Here is a 22,620-nt window from a genome sequence, read left to right on the forward strand (position 1 = left end):
CACTGAACACTCACTTAACACTGTACACCCTGTACCTTAATGAACACTGTATAACGCTGAACACTCACTTAACACTGTACACCCGGCGCCCAGACGCTCATTGTATAATGCTGAACACTCACTTAACACTGTACACCCGGCGCCCAGACGCTCATTGTATAATGCTGAACACTCACTTAACACTGTACACCCAGCGCCCAGACGCTCACTGTATAACACTGAACACTCACTTAACACTGTACACCCGGCTCCCAGACGCTCACTGTATAACGCTGAACGCTCACCTAACACTACACCCTGTGCCCAGACGCTCACTGTATAATGCTGAACACTCACTTAACACTGTACTCCCTGAACCCAGATGCTGTATAACACTAAGAGCATTCACATAAAAATCTGTCCTATCTGTGGTAGCCCCCTTTGATTTATATACAAAATCTACATTGTGTCGGTTAAAGCTAAATTTAGGTGTGATGTCAGAGTCTGCATTTCCAGGTCATGGTTGTCTGCTGTAGGCTGTAATTCTGCCTGAGTGTGTTTGTGTGTGTGTGTGTGTATAATTGGTAAACGGACTGCATTTATATAGCGCAGTTATGTAAAGCAGCTGCTGCATAAAAGCGCTTTGCAGTGAATGCAAGTTATTCATCCGTTCACGCGCACACACTCACGCACACACTCACGCACACTCACACACACACACACACACACACACACTTACGCACTGACAGTAAAAGGCAGCCATGCAGGGTGCCGAGCGGCTCCTCGGGTGCAGCTGGGGTCGTATCAGGTGTCTGGCTCAAGGACACCTCGACACACCCAGAAGGCCGGGGATCAAGCGGCAACTCTCCGGTTGCCAGACAACCGCTCAGAGCTAATGGCCTGTGTGTGTGTGTGTGTGTGTCTGTGTGTGTGTGTGTGTGTGTCTGTGTGTGTGTGTGTGTGTGTGTGTCTGTGTGTGTGTGTCTGTGTCGTGTCTGTGTGTGTGTGTGCGCCTGTGTGCCTCATATGGTTTACAGCGGTGGGTGTTATGTATCTTCCCGGTTAGCGTAGTCATTTCTCAGAGCAGCTGGTGCGTTTTTAAAATCATTAGCTTCGGTGTTTTGCCCGTTTCTGTGAGTGACTCCGGCAGCTTTAGCCGGTCTTCCTGATTATGATCTTTTTTCTCTAGATGTGTCTGAGCCTCTCACTGATCTAGATGAAGTGCAGAGGAAGGACAGCACAACGTAATTATGGGATGCGACCCCTGCCATTACTAAATGATCTGCTGTGAAGTGAAATTTGCGTGAACTTGTGACGATTCCAGACGCATTATTTGGCCTGCTTTGTGTCAGTGTTCGTTTCACCCATGGAAGCCCTCCGCAATGGCCACCTGCCACTCCCCGTCCCTCCCCGTCCCTGTGGCGAACTCTGCCAGGTGATAATATAATGACAGAAGGGCCCGGAAGCCCCAGAGGTGGCTGTTTGGTCTCTGAGCTGTTTTGTCTGGGCCCCGTTGCCATGGCCGCGGGGCCAGTGCGCGACCCCCTTTTAAGAAGCCCGGAGCCTCACGGGGCTTCGGGGACGAAACGGGCCCCGGCACCGCTAGCAGAACGCGAAGCCGGGGGAACCGTCACCGGGGGTAACAACATGGGGGCGGGCCATTGGAGGCCTCAGCCCCAAAGAGGAAGCTCCTCCTGTTATGGAGTACGTTGGTAAGAACCATAGACTGTGGAAAAATTTGGTCAAACCCATTGACTCTCCTTCATGGGCTTGCTGAAGAGTGTTTTGAAGCCTGGGAAGTGTAGTTTTGTGAGCGCCGCCACGTCGTGCAAATTGGAGCCAGAGAGTGCGCAGTAGGGACTTGAAGTCCATTCGTCCACTAAACACGTGAGATAATGACCCGGCAGTGACGTAATCCCTGATTTGTCCACGAAATATTACCGCCTTGCCCGAATAGCACAATAACTACATGGGAAGACATTAGACGAATAAAAAACACCTATTCCGACTGCATTTCTTGTGAAAAAAAAAATTATTGACTTTGTATTTTGACCATCGTATCGTATAGCCATTGACTTGCATTAAAACGGATGGCTGAGACACCGACACTGGAGCCGACCACAGTGGCGCTAGTGAGCAACGTCTCTCAACAAGACAAGGAAGCTTCAGAAACGCAGCCCGGGTTTGGCTGCTTGGTAAGAACCAATAGGACCACGCTAGTGATAATTGCTGGATGCTCTCTGGCCGTACTGGCTAGATACCGTAAGGGACTCTGGAAGTACCCTAGAAAGCATCCACCACCAACCACCATAGCCATTGTTCTGCTACTTACTCCTAATGCAGTCTACGACTGGTGGTTTCTGTGGTGACCTCACAATTCTCATTTTTTCCTCACAAAGTCCCAATTTTTTTTAATGATCCACCGTTACCAGGAACCAGGGACGGGCAGCCTGCTAATGTATAGTGATTGGATCCCGGTTCCATGCACACACAAAAAAACCCCAAAAGCCAACAGGGTCGTTATTGATTATTACGATTTGAGAGGAAGAGAGAAGAAGGTCTTAGGCTGATCTGAATGGCTCACTCTAACCATCCTCCCCCCCTTACTGGCGTGCACCAGAAGGCAGTATCGATCGAAGCCATCAGTCCGCTGTCCTTGACCTTGGACTTGCCAGCGGAGTCGCCTGTCTGTCCGTCTCTCTCCCGAATCGGTCAGGGGATCGGATGCTAACGGAGCTTCGAGGAGCCCGAGGGCTTACCGGATTCCCTCGACCGTTAAGGCCGACGGAAGCTCGCGTGCGAGGCTTTTCGCTCCGTTACCTCCCGCGTTGCCCTTACCGCAAAGAGAGGACCCCCCCGCCCCCCTTCTCCAGAGACCGACACCTTTACCTGCTTCGGGATGCGGGTGGGGGTCTGTCGATAGGCCTCTGTGGTCTGCGGGCTCTCGGCGTGAACGCTACGGCTGTGCTTTTGAGGGGCGAGTTCTGAAGCGTTTTCCCGTCGCGGTTTCGGGGGTGTTTTTTGCGCGCGTCGAGGAAAAAAAAAAAAGAAGTGCGCTCTTCAAACAGTCGGTGGCTGCTTTGAGGTTTTTTTTATTCTCCCGCGGAGGGAGTCGAGCGGCGTGATGACGACGTTCCTCTTCGCCGAACTCGACGAGCTCGTGCGGGACTGGGCGCTAACGTGACGTTAGCACGGAGGAAAACGACAACCTCGTCGTTGCGGCAAAGCTTCAAAGCCTCCCGTAATTACAGCATAGATCCAGCGGCGGAGCAGTTACGGAACGTTCAGCGTTGATGTGAGGTCAGCAGGCCCTAATATGGTCAAAGGAACTGTATGAACGAAATGAACAAAATGAATGTTTTGTTCATTTCTCTCTTTCTTATTATGGTAAATGGACTGCATTTATATAGCGCTTTTATCCAAAGTGCTTTACAATTGATGCCTCTCATTCACACATTCACACACACACTCACACACCAACGGTGAAAGGCTGCTATGCAAGGTACCAGTCAGCTCGTCAGGGAGCAATTAGGGTTAGGTGTCTTGCACAGGGACACGCTCAGGGCAGGGGATCGAACCGGCAACCCTCCGACTACCAGACAACCGCTCTTACCTCCTGAGCTATGTCGCCCCAGGGCAATACTCAGTCCGGTAGACACAGACCAGTCCAGGAGCAGTAAGCTCGTCCTCCTGTCTCTGCCAGCTCGTCCTCCTCTTCCTCCCCGGTCCGAAAGTCGGGGTTTTTCTGCAGGTGAACGGCGGGCCTGGACCCCCATCGTCCCGCCGCGCGTTCTCGTTCTCTCGTAAGAACGGCGGGCGAAGTGCGCAGCGGCACGCCGTTATTTATATCTCAAACGCGCGGCTCTACCGCCTGTACCTGGGGGAGTTTGGGTAATGGTGCCGCCGGCTGCCGTCCCTGGGGGGGGGGGGTGAGGAGGAAGCGGATCCGAGTCCCCCCCCCCCCTCCTTTCGAGGTACGCGGAAGAGGGAGGACGCGTCCCCACGCTGTTGTTTTGGGCAGCTCTGCCCGGGCAGAGGTGAAAGAGAGGAGGGATATTTATAGAGCGACGGCAGGGGCGATTACGCGGTCTCTCGGAGCGAGGATAATGACATCATTAGAGGAGAGAGAGAGAGAGAGAGGGGAGAGGAGGAGGAGAGAGGGAGAGAGGAGGAGGAGGGAGGGAGAGAGAGGAGAGGGGAGAGGGGGAGAGAGAGAGAGAGAGAGAGGAGAGGAGAGAGGAGAGAGAGGAGGGAGGGAGGGAGGGGAGGGAGGGAGGAGGGAGGAGGGAGAGAGAGAGGGGAGAGAGGAGAGGAGAGGGGAGAGGGGGAGGGGGAGGAGGAGGAGGGGAGAGGGCGCCGCCCTCTGGTTGGGCTCCGCTCTTACCTGCGGCCGTCGTCCTTCCCCGTCAGCCTCTGACTCCGCCCCCTCAACGCCAGCAGCTGCGGCGCCTCAAGGCCTTTCTGCACTGAGCCCCCCCCCCCCCAACTCTGCCCCCCCCTCCTAACACCGGCCTCCCCCTCCAAATACAACCGTCCCTCCTCCAAACGCTGCCCTACCCCTCCAAACACTGCCCCACCACCAAACGCTGCCCCCACCCTCCAAACACTAAACCCCCCACCACCCCCTGAACACCTGCCCCCCCTCCAGATGCTGCCTCCCCTCCTTTCCCTCAGGTTCTGTGCCCTTGACTCTGCACCAGTTTCAAATTTACACACGGTCGGCCTGAGAATAAATCGATACGCACTGTAGTCGCTGCAGGTGTGATTAATTCCGTCTTTAATTCCGTTTAAAAAAGTCCAGAGGTTCGGAACGCTGCTCTGCGTCACGGAACGCGACGGAGCTCTAAGGACTCTAAAAATAGGTGATTAATTCCCGCTTTCGGAAGCAGCTAGCAGCTGCGCGCGGACCAGCTGTAGCCTAGCGTCGAGGCCGCGGGCCAGTCCTGCAGCCCGGACTGGGGCGGGGGGGGGGCGGTGGGGGGCTGTCGGCCCGCCAAGCCCCAAAACGCGCCGTCCTGGGCTGGCAGAACCCGTCCACGTCCCGCGCCGCAGTCTGACCAGCCCCCCCCCCCCCCCTTTCCCACGCTGGCCCGTCCCGTTTGAGATGCTCACTTACGAAGATCCATGAAAGCTACGCTAACATCAGCATGAAGCTGTTTCTTTTTCTTGTGTTTTAAAAAAAAAAAAAAAAGAACAGCTTTGAGCCTCTGAGCTTTCGGCGAAGAGCAGATGCCGTTTTGTAATTTGGGGCATTTATCTTCGGATGAGTTAACTGAGGTAATAGAAGGGGTGGGGGAGGGGGGTGTAGTCTGTCCATTAGCAGTAACTCTCTGGAGCTACGCTAGTCCGGGGGGGGGGGGGTGCAGACAGACCTGCCAGGAAGGAAGTGGCTGCTGGGCATTATGGGATAGGAGGGCCATAATGTTAGAGGAGGGGGGGGGGGGAGGACCCTGGAATGGTGTTCGGGTTTGTGTGTGCCAGTGTTGTCGCTTTGCCTGTGGGCAGCGCCACGCCCGGGGTGCCACTCAAAAAGCATTGCGCCCCCCGCTGGCCATCGGGGAAGTTCGCCGACCGCGCGACTATCGACCTCTTCGCCTGTCTGTAAACGGTCGCGAGTTGCGTTACATCCGCGGGCCGAAGTCTACTCTTACTGCAGGGGGCGACGTTCAGGTCAGTTTTCCACTGGCCGTCTGGCTACTGGTCTTCGCGCTGAAACTGCTGGCCCATTCACAAATCCCAGCATTATCGTTCGGGCGCGTCTGCGTCATAATTCGGACGCAAACATCTAGTGATGCACAATTTCTTTTTGTTTAACCTTTTTTGTTTTCAATTGCGTATCAATAAATGCTGAGAAAATGCGCGGAAATGTACATCGCGTTTTGATAAACATATTATCTGCAATTCACCACAGCGAGAACAAGACAAGTAGGATCGCACCAGGGAGAACAAGATGGGAGCATTAATGAGAGTTAGAGGGGAACTGAGGGCAGGCAAGTTTCTGTTCTAAACGAAGATTAGCGTTTTTTTTTTTTAGATATGATCCTCACAGATTTGTTGGAAATAGCACAAGAGCAACAACAAGGATCTTGTGAACTGCGGGTTGCTAGCTAGCTAGCATCGTTGAAGAGTAATGTCAGCTAGCTAGCTAACGAGTGAGCGTCACCTCGCCCGGCAGCTAGCCGCGTGAAACTTTCCTCGTTGTAAAAAGTTCCTTTCTGTACGAGGGCGTGTTCCCTCGTGCGATTCTCTCCCGTGGCGTGGAGCACCGCGGCGGCGGCGGCGACCGGATTCGCCGCGGTTCTCCTCTTCTGCGGTTGGTTTTCATTTGCGTACGCGCTTTCGAATTAGCGCCGTCTCTGAACTCGCGGCGTACCGTTTCACGTTTCCTTCGGCGTTTTGCCGTACGTTTCCGGCTCTTCTCTTGCGGCGGGGTTCCCGCCGTCGCGTCTGCTTTTGCTTTTTTGCGCGTTTACGGAAATTCGCATCGTTCCGTTTGCGTTTGTGCTTTTGTTTGCGCTTGCGTTTTTTTGAAGCGCTATCGTTCGGTTCCTTGCAAGCCGCCGTAGAGAGGCGGAGCGAAGGCGCTTACTCAGCGGGAATTAATACCGTTCTGTGGCGCGAAGGAAATCTCTCTTGTCTCGTGCTGTCAGCTTGTCAGCAGTCTGCGGGATTAATCGATAAGAAGGCGTTTCCTGAAATGGCAGTCTCATACTGTTGTATCATTTCAGTCTGAAAAATATATTTTTGTGGATTTTTTTTTCCCTCTGGAAAAGCGGCCCCTTAAAAACTAAAAATGACTGGCTCAGAGCTCTGGGAGAACAGTGACTGGCCAGCAGGAAAATGGCCTTGTCAAGACCTGTTCTGGGGCATTCCTATGGCATCCTGGCTGAGTTTGGTGTGTTGTGGGGACCCTATGTGTGTGTGTGTCCCTGCTGAGTTTGGCATATTGTGGGGACCCTGTGTGTGTGTGTCCCTGCTGAGTTTGGCATATTGTGGGGACCCTGTGTGTGTGTGTCCCTGCTGAGTTTGGCATATTGTGGGGACCCTGTGTGTGTGTGTCCCGGCCGAGTGTGGTGTACTGTTGTGACCTGTGTGTGTCCCGGCTGAGTTTTGGTTGACCTTGTGGGGACCTTACGTGTGTCCCGACTGAGTTTGGTGCGTTGTTGGGACCCTGTGAGTTTGGTGAGTGCGGTGTTGGGACTCATCGTGACCCCTTTTCCCTCCTCTCCCAGAACAGAGTGAACTTCGTGGATGACAGCTTCCCCCCCGGACCCCAGTCGGTGGGCTTCCCCGACGGGGACAGCGTCCAGCAGCGAGTCAAGAAGTGGCTCCGCCCCCAGGAGATCAACTGCAACAACTTCAAGGACCGCGTGGTCAAGTGGTCCGTGTTCCGCACCCCCCGACCGTCGGACATCCTGCAAGGCCTGCTGGGAAACTGCTGGTGAGACACGAGAGAGAGAGAGAGAGTGTGTGTGTGTAAGAGTGGGAGTGTGTGTGTGTGTGTGTGTGTGTGCATGTGGGGGTGGAGGGCAGCACATGTCTTAAGCACACAGTCCTGTAACTGAAGGAAGCAGCCATTTTGTTCTTCGTGGAAAGGTCACTGCACTCAGTGTCTGAAAGGCAATTTGTCATCTGTCGCCTGACCAATCATTTCTCAAGGTGATTTCAATCAGGGTTTGTTAAAAGCACAGAGAATTTATGGGACAATGAAACCACACAAGGAGCTCTTTCCCCTCTTATTTTCTTTTGCTTTGGCGTTACCCCCCCCCCCCCCCCGAATCTATTTACCCCATTTTGCCCTGAAAGCTTGAATCAGTGTTTCTTTAGTGTCACGCGATGGATTTTTAAAGTTCTCATTCAGTTCTGTGTGCTGTCAGTGTCTCTATGACATTTAATCTTAAAATTTTCTTCGGAACGTGATGTGATTGAAGCGTAAGACTGCGCGCGGGTAACTGGAAGATCTGAGTTTTTCGAGTTTCGCTGAAGAGCGACGTTCGATGGGTGAAGCCGGGGCTGTTTTTTTTTTGGTGCGTGACGGCGAGGGGCCGGCCGGGCTGGCGTGACTCTCCGGCTCCTCCCCCTGCAGGTTCCTGAGCGCGCTGGCGGTGCTGGCGGAGCGGCCCGAGCTGGTGGAGCGGGTGATGATCACGCGGTCCATCTGCCAGGAGGGGGCGTACCAGGTGCGGCTCTGCAAGGACGGAACCTGGACCACCGTGCTGGTGGACGACATGCTGCCCTGCGACGAGTACGGCTACCTGCTCTTCTCCCAGGTGAGCCTTCCGGAACGTTCCAGGCCACCGCCGCCGCTGTGTGTGTGTGAGTGTGTGAGTGTGTGTGTGTGTGTGTGTGTGCGCGTGTGTGCGTGTGTGCTGTGTGTGTGGTGTGGTGTGTGTGAGTGTGTGTGAGTGTGTGTGCGTGTGTGTGCGTGTGTGTGTATGTGTGTGTGTGTGTGTGTGTGTCGCCGCTCCATTAGTCGGAGACCCTAACCCTAACCCTAACCCTTCAGTACAGCGAATCGCTCCGTGTCGTAGCGGTAATAATCCGTCTGTCCGTTATCTATAGCCGCTTGTCCTGAGGAGGGTTGCGGGGGGGTGCTGGAGCCTATCCCAGCATGCATTGGGCAAGAGGCACAAAAACACCCTGGACAGGCTGGCAATCTATCACAAGGGTAATGATAATAATAATATTAATAAAAATTATTAGAATAATAATATGTTTTGAGTGAGGTATAATGGGATAGTGGTTGGCAAGGCACAAAAATGACTGGAGGTTCAACCCGAAGAGCACCTTTTCCAGCGAGAGAAGGTGGAAGGAAGCATTCGGGGGGGACGGGAAATAAATCTGAGCGCCTCGCCGGTTCCTGGGCTCCGCGCTGACCGACCCCGCGGAACACAGCTCCGTGATGCTCCCCGCTGGGCTGACCGCCAAGGGTTCAGTCCGACATCCTCTGGGTAAAAAAAAAAAAGATAGGGTGTAATTGTTTAAGAAAGCGTCTACTGCGGCAAAAGTGGTGGAGGAGCTAAAAAAAAAAACATTGTACGAAGATAACGCCGGTTTCGCTTGTCTTTTAAAGAAAGACTGCCGGGTGGATTCTCGTGAAATTTGAGGATTTTGAGGATTACTCCAATTATCGCTGTTCCCCCTTTTTAAAAAAAAAAATGTCATCAGCATCGGTGATACGGACTGCGGATGAGTTTAAGCGCAGTTCAAACCATTACCTACCTCGGCGCTGTCGCGTCAGGTTATTTATAGCCAAACGTGCTTCACAGAAATGGTAAGAGATTTAAAGGACGATGTAATTTTAGAGAGTTCCAAGAAAAGGGGAACTTAAATGGGAGAATTGGTACAAGGACTACAATTCTAAAAAGATTACAAACGAAAGCGGGAAATAAGAGCTTTTAATAGATTTTCGATAGGAATCTAATAGATAAAATTTCTGTTAGAAATAGACACACGAAAGCAACCCAAAGCAATTGTAAAAAGATGTTTTTCAAGTGGAAACTTTTGAAACTAGCTGCTGTTGTTGGGCCTTTCGTTGGGGCATATGCTGTTCCACGGTCTGGAAGCACTGAAGGAAATGGAAGCTTCGCCTGATGTTTTGCAGCGAATCTGCGGGACACTGAGAGGTCAAGCTTCTGCTGACTGATGACCGGGTTCGATTTGGGGGGGGCGATGCTTTTCCAAAAAGTTCAGTATTCTAGTATTCTAGTGCCGGTCAATTTAGGACTTCAAAAACAAGTAAAAGGGTCTTAAAGTCAATTCCGAACGAGATGGCAGGGCTGGGGTAATATGGACTGAATATGCCTTTTTTTTTTTTTGGTCGATAGTCTTGCAGCGGCGTTTAGAATCGAATGGAAAAACAAGTGATTTACCATAATCCAGTCGGAAGAAGCTCACTTTATTCCCGTTTCTTATATTGTTCTGGAAGCTGAATCTAGCGATGAACCACTGGTAAGTGTCCTAGAATATACAATGTCGCGAAGACATCTGTAATATGAAAGATAAATTGTCTTATTAGGAACGTGACTAAATGGAAGGTAGAAATGAATATCTTTAGAATTCTATTAGAACGACACAATGGGAAGAAAGAATAAAAGCAAGGAGAAAAAGTTTTGTTTTTTTTGCCCCGTCATTTGAGTTCCAGAGAAAGGCCCAGCGGCAGTATTTGGGCATTCCAGAACTGCTTGTGTCTGAGGCAGTCATGCTCCTGCTCATCTGCGTGGGTGTCCGAATTATTTGTGCGTAGTGTTGTTGGTGGTTGTGCGTGTGTGTGTGGTGTGGTGCGCTCGATGTGCTGTGTGGTGTGTGTGTTGTGCGCCTGAGTGCGGTGTACGTGTGTGTGTGTGTTGCGTGTGTGTGCGTGTGCTGTGTGGCGTGAGTTGTGCGTGCGTATGTTTTGTGCATGTGTGTGTGTTGTGTGTGTGTGTGTGTGGTTCCTTGTGCATTGTGTGGTATTTATGGTGTGTGTGTGTGTGTGTCCTTGTGCGTGTGTGTGTGTGTGTGTGTGTGTGTGTGTGTGTGTGAATTCTTTGGATGTCGTAACACTTCCCAATAGTGTCCCCACATTGAACGGGTTCTCAAGACAGGACCCTGTTGGACCAGCATCAGCCAAAGCGCTCGAGGTATACTGTCTGACACCAAGGAGTCCTGGTCTCAAATGATCTTTTCTTCTTGATACTTCGATCAAATAATAATCCAGCTTCCGTCTTTTAAGCTGGAGACAGCTGTTAGACATCCACATTTGTATGTTTTTTTTTAGACAATCCTACAAGATTGCTGATGGCGCTGTTATCTTTAGTTGACGCTGTGGTTTATAAGTTCTGTGTCACCGGCGTAGCGATGGAAACTGAACACCGTTTTCTAATCACGCTGCCAAGTACACTGCCAGCGTTGGCTCTCGGTCAGATGGGATTTGTACCGGCTGAACACCGCGCCTGAGCGACGAACCCGCGTTAAGGCGAGCGAGCAGAGTTTCATCATCCGTCTTCCAAGAAGCGGCGGGCGGACCGGTCGAACAAGAGCGGATAACCTCCCCAGAATCCTCACTGAAAGGTCGAAGGTCATTTATACGACCGTAACCAGAGCTACTTCCAGCAGCAGAAAAAGTTCAAAAACTGGCTCTGCTTTTTTTCTTGTCTTCATGGGACACGTTAGCTTCTTAAAAGCACATATTTAACTGGTCTGACGTGACAACATCGGCAGCCAGGAGACTGCTATGTAGCCCTTGAGGAGCGACCAGGTCAGGATTATGTCCTTAGTTATGCGATTATCCCGACATGTGTTTGTTTTGTCTAAAAAGAGAAAAAAATATAAAATCAATCGCCTTCCTTTTCCTTTAATGTGGAATGCAAAATGGTGTGTCTGCGTGTTTGTCTGTTTGTGTGTGTGTGTGTGTGTTTGTGTGTGTCTGCCTGCCTGTGTGTGTGTGTGTGTGTGTCCGTCTGTCTGTCTCTCTATCTGTCTGTGTGTGTGTGTGTTTGTGTGTCTGTCTGCCTGTCTGTGTGTGTGTGTGTGTCTGTCTGTCTCTCTATCTGTCTGTGTGTTTGTCTGTGTGTGTGTGCTTGTGTCTGTCTGCCTGCCTGTCTGTGCGTGTGTGTATGTGTCCGTCTGTCTGTCTGTCTCTCTATCTGTCTGTGTGTGTGTGTGTTTGTGCATCCGTCTGCCTGTCTGTGTGTGTGCGTGTGTGTACCTACAATAACTGCTGCAACTTCCACTGTGGATTCGGGGTGCGAGCGCGTCCCCGTGCCCTCCTCCGAAGCAGGCGACGTCAGCCAGCGCTTTCGTCGCACCTCAGTTTGTCCCGTCGGCTGCCAGCGCTAAAAGCGGAGTCCTCCGGGAGGCGGTCACAGAGAATGGCCCTGTACTTTCACCGGGGGATGAGGCAGCTGAGCCCAAGTGAGAAGGCCCTTGCTTTGCGCCGGGTGGGAGCGTAGTCCTGGCGGGTGGCCTGTGCTTTGCGGGAGGCGGGCTTCAGGCCCAGAGAAGCGCCTGTGGCTTCGACGGAGAAGGCCCTGGCAAGCGCAGTCCTACTTCGTCCTGCACGCGGGACGGGCCTCGAAGGTGCACGCACGTCGCCGTAGCTCTCTCGTGACGGTCGCTCACCAACCCCGCGAGCCTTGACCGGACTCTCTGGGCAAGATGCTCGTCTCAACTGTGACCGGGTACGTGCTACCATCCTGGGAGGAGGAGGTCCGGGAGTAGTGGGGGGGGTAGAAGACAGACTGGGGGGAGTAGGAAAGGACCTGTAGAGGCGAGAGGGTACAGACTGGAGGAGAGGGAGATGGAACAGGTACTGGGAGCAGGTGAACAGGACTGGGGAGTTGGAGATGAACAGCTGGAGGGAGACGTAGTTTCCTGGTGGGGCGTGGCTAAGTGTGTTGTCGGGGGGGGCGTGTCTTTGCAGGCCCAGAGGAAGCAGCTGTGGGTGGCCCTGATCGAGAAGGCGCTGGCCAAGCTGCACGGCTCCTACTTCGCCCTGCAGGCGGGCCGGGCCATCGAGGGGCTGGCCACGCTCACCGGCGCCCCCTGCGAGTCGCTCATGCTGCAGGTCAGCTCCACCAACCCCCGCGAGGAGCCCATCGACACCGACCTCATCTGGGCCAAGATGCTCAGCTCCAAGGAGGCCGGGTGAGTGCTCCCAGCCTGGGGAGGGAGGGACCGGGAGTGGGGTGGAGGGAGAGGAGGAACAGGACTGGGTAGAAGGAGAAAGGGAACAGGACTGGGGGAGAGGGAGAAAGGGAAAAGGACTGAGGGAGAGAGATAGGGAACAGGACTGGAGGAGAGGGAGAGATGGAACAGGACTGGGGGAGAGAGAGAGGGAACAGGACTGGGGTAGAAGGAGAGAGGGAACAGGACTGGAGGAGAGGGAGAGATGGAACAGGACTGGGGGGAGAGGGAGAAAGGAAACAGGACTGGGGGAGAGAGATAGGGAACAGGACTGGAGGAGAGGGAGAGATGGAACAGGACTGGGGGGAGAGAGAGAGGAACAGGACTGGAGGAGAGGAGAGAGTGAACAGGACTGGGGGGGAGGAGAGGGAACAGTACTGGGGGAGAAGGAGAAAGGGAACAGGACTGGAGGAGAGGGAGAGATGGAACAGGACTGGGGGGGGAGAGAGGGAACAGGACTGGGGGGGGGGTGAGCCAATGTGAATGTAAAGTTACTGAAGGTCATTTTGACAGAGATGGATGGGAGATATTTTCAGCTCCATTGTATTTGCTTATGAAAAGCATGCATGTGCCTCGATGTAAAGTCAAATGGAGGGTGTAAGGAGCTGTGGTGTTCTCACCGAAAAGCAGAAAGCAGAGCTGAGCAAGTGACTGATGCCTCTCTCCACACAGCCCCCCCCCCTCGCTACACCCTACCCAGGACACTTCAAATACAGAATCCCTCAAATATATGCAAGGTCTTAAGAGATAACTGCTCAGACACACTCTATCCAAGCATGCAACTCCACAGACTCCAGCCTGCACTGATATCCCAAGATCCTTTTCTTTTTTTTTTTGATTGTTCCGCACGCCAGCGTGACACCCCTGGGAGGGAGATGCGGCAGTTCTGGGAAACACTATTGGTTGCCACATGGGGTGAGAGAGAGAGAGAGAGAGAGAGAGCGCATCCACACCAAACACAAAAACAAATATACACCTTCACCCTTCCCCCTCACGGCTTTAGGGCAAAAACAATAAACTAAAACAACAAATTCAATTAACGAAGACAAAAGAAAGTAAAGCAGAGAGACTGCTTTTCAGTATTCCGCTCGTAACTGACCAACTTTTCGGTTGACCAGTTTCTTTCTTAGCCTTGTGTGCTCAGATAAACAAAACTGAGACTAAACAAAGTGAACGCAATGATATTTCTTTTTTTTTTTGCTACAAAAGAGAAGGGAAAGCTCTTAGTACAATAGCTGCTGCCTGTCTGACCATGTTTACATGTAGCAACAAAGGATGAATGCGAACTGTCGTCTATAAACCCTTCACAGAAGGTTTAGGGGCCGTTTCTGAACTCAGTGTTCATCGTTTCTAAAAATATAGGTGTAAACGGAGGGACTGGAGACCCTATAACCTCTGTCGCCTTATAGCCTGTCACCGCCAGGTGGCAGCACACATAACCGGTACATGGTATCTGAAAGGATAACGTGTTCCGGTTGCCTGGAAGAACAGTGACTCAATTAGATCTGTGACCTGGAAGGTTAACGTGTGTGTGTCGAGAGGCAGGCTCTCTCTCTCTCTCTCTCTGTCTCTCTCTGTCTCTCTCTCTCTCTCTCTCTGTCTGTCTCTCTCTCTGTCTCTGTCTCTCAGGGAGCTCGTCCCCAGAAGCTCTCTAAAGTTCTCTGCAGCACCTTTTCTATACCAGAATCCTTTCAGGGGTTTTCTCATTCATTAAATGGAGAGCATTTTGTCTAAATGACTCACTTTTTAAAAAAGGGTTTTGCTTGGCCTGAAAGGCTGCTTCTCCTCTCCAACAGCTATGAATCAATTTCTCTCAATCAAATTTTTTATAGCTGAACTCGGTCAGGGTTGTTAAAAGCGTGGTAAGACGGACTGTGATTTATACTGTGAGGTATTCTCTTACTGATGCCTCATCAAGTAGCGTAGCCGTGTTAGCCTGTGCTCAGTAAATGAGCTAAAACTCAAACTAGTTAAACTCATGGTTTCAGCCTGGCACAGATACATCGCAGTGTGTCTTGATTCAGCTTTATCGACCCTGTTAAAGATGACAGACGGCCATCTTAACGTACTGAGGGAGAGATCATAATGTTTATTGATGCATATTATTTTTACTTTGTTTCTCCCTCCGGAGTCTTAATGTTACCCATGGAACTATAAAGGCAGGGTTGCGGTCACATGATGTCATTGCGGGGGGGTGTGTCTTCTGCCCAAAATCTCCCCACACAATGGGCCTCATTCGCAAAACTTGTAAAAAAATTCTTCTTTCTTTCGTTCTTAAACTTTCATGCGAAAAAACCAACGTGGGCTTCAAAAACACGCGCAGACCTTCGATTTTGTGCGTATCCCATGTGTATCGGAGGATGGATGGCAGTTGTTCGCAAATTGAATGCGTGTGCCTGTTTGTGTTAATTAGCATGAGGAAACGTCCTAGCCATCCCATAAAAGGCACGTGACCTGCAGGGTCGTGTGCAAAGATCAGTCGTTCATTGCTGTCTGGAAACATAGCCACGCCTCTTGTGCGTGGTCCCTAAAGACGCACTCTCTCTCCAAGGCCCAATTAGCCAAGCACTCCTAACGCTACAGATACGCCGTTGCTAAGCGTTGGATTTGGCCACACGCCTGCTGGTCCTTATATATCATTATCAATCGTCATCATCAATCACTTTCATCAATAAATAAAATGAATTCCCAGCAAGGTTGTTGTCGTAAAGTGAAACTAAGATGAAAATTACGTGAGAAATAGCATTATGAATGAAAAAACCTGAAAGTACTTTTGAAAAAACAAAAGCTGTTCAGTTTAAATATGATAGTAAATCGACGAGCCTGCCTCCTCCCCACCGCCCCGCCCCACCAAGAGCAAACGTGTGACTGGGTTCAAACGGACCATTTCTTCGTCTGCTTCTGTGGTCAGAGCGCGGGCAGTTCCTACACTTTCCAGGTCGTTTTTGGAAATTTTATTTATTTATTTATTTATTTTTGCCATTTTTCTCCCATTTTAGTCGTTATACAAATTCCCCGTGTGTATCACGGTCCTGATTGATGCGCTATCCTCTGTCGGTCTGGGGGGGGGGGTGTAGACTACCACATGCCTCCTCCGATAAATGTGGAGTCCCCAGCCGCTTCTTTTCGCCTGACAGCGAGGAGTTTCACTGGGAGAGCGTAACGCGTGCGGAGGTTCACGCTATCTCCCCCAGATCCCCTCCCTGCTGAACAGGCGCCCAACCAGTAGGAGTCGCTAATGCAACGATCAGGACTCATACCCTCACCGGCTTCCTGCCCACGAACACTGCCAACTGTGTATGTAGGAACGTCTGACCGATACGGAAGTGCCGCTGCAGGGGATTGAACCCGGGTCTCTGCTGTGGTAGGCAAGTGCTTATACCTCTACGCTACCCAGACGGCCCTTTTGGAAATTTTATCGCCGTCTCCCGACGACCAGGGCCGTGCTCAGAGAGCGCATACAGGCTAAAAGGAGAGAAAATGGCCGCCCCGGTCAGCCTGGTCTCCGTCGTCCCTGGCCAGAGCTGGTCTCCTCGGATATTTATCTGCTCGGGCTCCTCCTCTGCGGTGCGAGGGGACGCCTGAAGGTGCTTTCCGTCTGTTTCTTCAGAGGCCTGAGCGTCCGCAGACGCCGTTCTCCTCTCCAGCAGAACGCGGGAGCGGGGATAGGAGCCTTTAGCGGCGGCGCCGCTATCGAACGCCCTTCCCAAGGCGGTTAAGAGATTGCGGGTCTGTTGATGTTTATCATCTGGGTGTGGCCTGAGCCTTTGACTGACCCGCTGCAGCTTGCTTTGTTCTGCCCCCTAGTTTTAATTCCGTTTAAGGCTTTTCCCAGAGTAACCTGCCTGTGTGTTTCTCCTACAGTGACCGCATTTGTAACAGATGTTTTTTTTTTGTTTTTTTTTTGCTCTCTGCTATTACCGTGTGTCATATTGAGTTGGTACAGCTGCATTTAATACAGAGAGTTATGCGTTAGTTTAACCTCTGTGCTCATTTGTGTTTTTTGTAATGATTTATTGGCTGAATCCTAATGGTGACCTGCTGTCTGTGTTTGTGTCTGTCCATGTGTGTGCACTTGTGTATGTGTGTCTGTACGTGTGTGTGGGTGTGTGTATGTGTACGTGTGTGTGTGTGTGTGTGTGTGCATGTGTGTGTCAATGCTGTGTTTTTGCATGTGTTGTGTGTGTTCGTACGTGTGTGGTGTATGTGTTCGATGTGTGTGTGTGTGTTGCATGTGGGTGTATGTGTGTGTGTCGTGTTGCAGTTGTGTGTGTGTGTGTGCGGTTACATGTGTGTGTGTGTGTATGTGTGTGGATGTGTGTGTGTGTGTGTGTGTGTGTGTGCATGGTTGTGTGTGTGTGTGGATGTGTGTGTGTGTGTGTGTGTGTGTATGTGTGTATGTGTATGTGTATGTGTGTGTGTATATGTGTGTGTGTGTGCGCACATCAGATTCTTAATGGGAGCCTCGTGTGGAGGTGGGAACATGAAGGTGGATGACACGGTGTACGAGTCGCTGGGACTCCGCCCCCGCCACGCCTACTCCATCCTGGACGTGCGCGACGTGCAGGGCTTCAGGTGAGAGGGCGGGGCTGCTTAACCTGAGGCACCAATCATCAGGGGTGAGGGGGGGGCTATCAATAAGTCAAAACGTTACAGTGTGACAGCACTTATATTTAAGACGCTGTGTTTATCTTACTGCTCATCGTTATTATTTCGCGGTCGGACGGATTGGTTAATGAAGTTGAGGTGACGTCGCGCTGACTGCGAGGCGCGTTTGGCTCCGCCCCCTCCCGCAGGCTGCTGAGGTTGCGTAACCCCTGGGGACGCTTCTCGTGGAACGGCAGCTGGTCGGACGAGTGGGCGGACTGGCCCCCGCACCTGCGCGGCGAGCTGATGGCGCACGGCAGCGGGGAGGGCGTGTTCTGGATGGAGTACGGCGACTTCATCAGGTGAGCCGCAGCAGCGCCATTTCCCCTGCTGCCCCCTGGTGTTTGATCTGGGCTCGTGCAGCCTGTCTGTTGGAGTGTTGATGCAGTTAACGCAGCTGTGGGCAGTGAAGGACAGTCAGGACGAGTCCTAGATAAAAGCTCAGAAAGTGCTGATCCACCAGGCCTTTCTCTGGAGCACTGATCTTGAGCAGCTTCTGAAGAGCAGTAACTCGTTCAGGAAGCCAAAGTTTGCAAAACACAGAAGGGTGAAAGCAAATTGACTCTTTTTTTTCTTTTAACAGTGTAAACAAAGCAATTAAGTTTTCACCATTACTTTTTCATTCACAGTATAAAACCAACAGGCTCACTCACAGTGCTGGACTGGCTGACTGACTTGCACTGTCAGACTGACTGACTCACTCACACTGTCAGACTGACTCACTTACTCAGTGTCAGACTAACTGACTGACTCACTCTGTCAGACTGACGGACTCACTCACAGTGTCATACTGACTGACTCATTCACACTGTCAGACTGACTCACTTACTCAGTGTCAGACTAACTGACTGACTCACTCTGTCAGACTGACTCACTCACTCACACTGTCGGACTGACTCACTCACTCTATCAGACTGACCGACTCACTCACACCGTCAGACTGACTGACTCACTCACTTACTCTGTCAGACTGACCAACTCACTCACACGGTCAGACTGACTCACTCACTCAGTGTCAGACTAACTGACTGACTCACAGTGTCAGACTGACGGACTCACTCACAGTGTCATACTGACTGACTCATTCACACTGTCAGACTGACTCACTTACTCAGTGTCAGACTAACTGACTGACTCACTCTGTCAGACTGACTCACTCACTCACACTGTCGGACTGACTCACTCACTCTATCAGACTGACCGACTCACTCACACCGTCAGACTGACTGACTCACTCACTTACTCTGTCAGACTGACCAACTCACTCACACGGTCAGACTGACTCACTCACTCAGTGTCAGACTAACTGACTGACTCACAGTGTCAGACTGACGGACTCACTCACAGTGTCATACTGACTGACTCATTCACACTGTCAGACTGACTGACTCACTCACTCTGTCAGACTGACCAACTCACTCACAGTGTCAGACTGACCAACTCACTCACACGGTCAGACTGACTCACTCACTCAGTGTCAGACTAACTGACTGACTCACAGTGTCAGACTGACGGACTCACTCACAGTGTCATACTGACTGACTCATTCACACTGTCAGACTGACTGACTCACTCACTCTGTCAGACTGACCAACTCACTCACAGTGTCAGACTGACCAACTCACTCACAGTGTCAGACTGACCAACTCACTCACAGTGTCAGACTGACTCACACTGTCGGACTGACTCACTCACAGTGTCAGACTGTCAGACTCAGGGCTCGTTTATGTGTGATGTGCCGTGTGCATTGACCCCGCTGGGCCCTGTGTGTGTGTGTGTGTGTGTGTGTGTGTGTGCGCACAGGTACTTTGACTCGGTGGACATCTGTAAGATCCACTCGGACTGGCAGGAGGTGCGCCTGCAGGGCTGCTTCCCCAGCCGGGCCAGCGGGCCGGTCACCGTGACGGCGCTGACGGTGCTGGAGAGGACGGCGCTGGAGTTCGCCCTCTTCCAGGAGGGCAGCCGGTACGGGACGTCCCAGCGTCGGGAGAGCGAGCGGCGTTTCTGCGTTCTAGAGCTCACACTGTCCTACTCCATCTTCCTTCCTTTTTTCCTTCTGCACTCAATTTCACGATCCGCACTCAGCTAGCGGTTGTCAAATGGCTCTGATTGGTTTGGCGGTTTTTGGTCAGACAAATAGTCTTTTGATTTATTAAGGACAGTCACTTGTCTTTAATCACTGCTGGTGAGATCCGTAGCACTAACATCCCACTGAACTCTCTCATCCTTGCCTGTGGTGCTGGTATGAGTGATGCAATCTTCAATGAGCCTCTGCTTGTATGAGTGATATAGTTTCCCATGAGTGTCGCCTGGTATGAGTGATGTAGTTTCCCATGAGCCTCTGTGCTTGTATGAGTGATACAGTCTCCCATGAGCCTCTGTGCTTGTATGAGTGATGCAGTCTCCCATGAGTCTCTGTGCTGGTATGAGTGATGTAGTTTCCCATGAGCCTCTGTGCTTGTATGAGTGATACAGTCTCCCATGAGCCTCTGTGCTTGTATGAGTGATGCAGTCTCCCATGAGTCTCTGTGCTAGTATGAGTGATGCAGTTTCCCATGAGCCTCTGTGCTGGTGTGAGTGATGCAGTTTCCCATGAGTCTCTGTGCTGGTATAAGTGATGCAGTTTCCCACGAGCCTCGTGCTTGTATGAGTGATGCAGTCTCCCATGAGCCTTTGTGCTTGTATGAGTGATGCATTCTCCCATGAGCCTCTCTGCTGGTATGTGTGATGCAGTTTCCCATGAGCCTCTGTGCTGGAATGAGTGATGCGGTTTCCCATGAGCCTCTGTGCTGGTGCGAGTGACGTGGCGTGGTGCTCTCCCCCCCCAGGCGCTCGGACACGGTGGACAGCCACCTGCTGGACCTGTGCATCATGGTGTTCCGCGCGTCCTTCGGCAGCGGCAACAAGCTGACGCTGGGCCGGCTGCTCTCCCACAGCAAGCGCGCGGTCAAGAAGTTTGTGGGCTGCGACGTGATGCTGGAGCCGGGGGAGTACGCCGTGGTCTGCTGCGCCTTCAACCACTGGTACTTCGAGCCACACACGCCTGGTGAGAAACACGCACACACACACGCACGCACACACACACACACACACGCACACACACACGCACTGGTACTTAGAGCCACACACGCCTGGTGAGAAACACGCACACACACACACACACACACACACATGCACTGGTACTTAGAGCCACACACGCCTGGTGAGAAACACGCACACACACACACATACACACACACACACACTGGTACTTAGAGCCACATACGCTTGGTGAGACACACGCACACACACACACACACTCTCTCTCTCTCACACACACACAAACATAAACACACACACACACACACACACACACACAGCGAAAGTAGATTATACTGTACCTGCTCAGACTTGCGTACGCTACCTGGGCACGTCAGTGATAAAATATCCAGAGGCTTCAATGCACTGTCAGAGACTGACGATGAAACACGGGTGACTTTTTGCTCGAGGTTATAAAAATGATTGCTTGCGTTCCCTGTACCAAGATAAAACTTCTATGAATATGTATTTAAAATTACATCTGAGGGTTTTCTAATTTCTCATTTTAAACTGACATCTTCCCAACCTACTAATGAACTAATTACTATTTACTGCTTACTAATTACTACTTCCGGTCAAGATTCATGGACAGTCAAACTGTCTAACGTGGTTGATGGCAGGGTGTAATGTAAGCAGTTATATATTCCAGAATGTTTGTGAAATATCTAGCCAAGAACAGTGGCTGTCTCTTACTAATAGGGGTTATCGGGATGAAACTGAATTTGTCTTAATATAGATGGCTCCCTAACTCAGTGTAGAGCTATTATGCTCTGTCACAAATCAGTTTTAATGGTTAAGTGAACTCAAAGTCGTTGCTCCGATGACAGTATGCCTACATGAGAGATCATGGTTGCAAAAATTTGCTTAATAATTGAAAGTAAAACAACCACACATAGCCATGCTTATCACTCTGTGCTCTGTACCTGCAGTTTCCAGTCCCACCAGCAGTGGGCGCCTCAACCAGGACTTCCCAGGGTACATCTTGGCCATCTACAGCTCTCGGCAGGTGATGGTGGAGCAGGTGGAGGCCATGGCGACCACCGTCGCCGATGCCATTATTCTGCTGACCGAGGACAAAGGAGAAAGACATGAGGTGAGCGTCACGACTAGATTCCAGAGCCAGAGCCGCGACACGGCTAGAATCCGAACCCAGACCCAGGCAGACAGAACCATCAGCTTCAGGCCAGGGACGACTGGCTCAGACACTGCTCAGACACTGCTCAGACACGTCTCAGACACGTCTCAGAAACACCTCAGACACAGCTCAGACACATCTCAGACACACCTCAGACACATCTCAGACACGGCACAGACACGGCACAGACACGGCACAGACACGGCACAGACACGGCTCAGAAACACGTCTCAGATATGGCTCAGACACGTCTCAGACGCGTCTCAGAAACACCTCAGACACAGCTCAGACACATCTCAGACACACCTCAGACACATCTCAGACACAGCACAGACACGGCACAGACACGGCTCAGACACTGCTCAGACACGGCTCAGAAACACGTCTCAGATATGGCTCAGACACGTCTCAGACGCGTCTCAGAAACACCTCAGACACAGCTCAGACACATCTCAGACACACCTCAGACACATCTCAGACACGGCACAGATACGGCTCAGAAACTGCTCAGACACGGCTCAGAAACACGTCTCAGATATGGCTAAGACATGGCTAAGACATGGCTAAGACATGGCTCAGACACGGCTCAGACACGGCTCAGACACGGCTCAGACACGGCTCAGACACGGCTCAGACACGGCACAGATATGGCTAAGACATGGCTCAGACACTGCTCAGACACTGCTCAGACACGGCTCCGACACGGCTCAGACACTGCTCAGAAACACGTCTCAGAAACACGTCTCAGAAACACCTCAGGGCCGCCTCTTGTTCAGCTCCATTTCTGTGTCTCGCAGTTTCCGTGAATTGCCACTGAGCTGATGTGATTGGTAAACCGGTGTTTAGTTTGTGGGTGTAGAAGTGAATAGTAAAGCAGTGGTTAGTCCGTGGGTGTAGAAGTGAATAGTGGGCATTGCTGGACCAGGGATGACCAGATGGGCATGGTTAGGTGGGGGGGGGGGTCGGTAAGGAGAGAGACCGACAGAGAGAGAGGGAGACGGAGAGAGAACGGCATATCATGGCGATGCGGTACTGATGGCGTGCACCCATAGCAGAGGACAGCCAGGAATAGAATTGGGCAGTTTTCTCGACATTTTAATAGAAGCATTCGTCGC

General features: G+C 51.7%; 1 protein-coding gene across 1 annotated transcript in view; it reads left to right on the top strand.

Annotated features, from left to right (window-relative positions):
- The window catches only part of LOC135244165 (calpain-15-like), a 33,302-nt gene that overhangs the window by 1,842 nt on the left and 8,840 nt on the right, over positions 1-22,620 (top strand). Inside the window, 8 exon segments of the mRNA XM_064316408.1 lie at positions 7,212-7,420; positions 8,066-8,249; positions 12,383-12,606; positions 17,095-17,220; positions 17,442-17,594; positions 19,096-19,257; positions 20,121-20,338; positions 21,300-21,463. Of these exon segments, the coding sequence (XP_064172478.1) occupies positions 7,212-7,420; positions 8,066-8,249; positions 12,383-12,606; positions 17,095-17,220; positions 17,442-17,594; positions 19,096-19,257; positions 20,121-20,338; positions 21,300-21,463 (1,440 nt within the window).

The sequence above is a fragment of the Anguilla rostrata genome, chromosome 17 (assembly GCF_018555375.3).
Source record: "Anguilla rostrata isolate EN2019 chromosome 17, ASM1855537v3, whole genome shotgun sequence".
In the NCBI taxonomy this organism is placed as follows: Eukaryota; Metazoa; Chordata; class Actinopteri; order Anguilliformes; family Anguillidae; genus Anguilla; species Anguilla rostrata.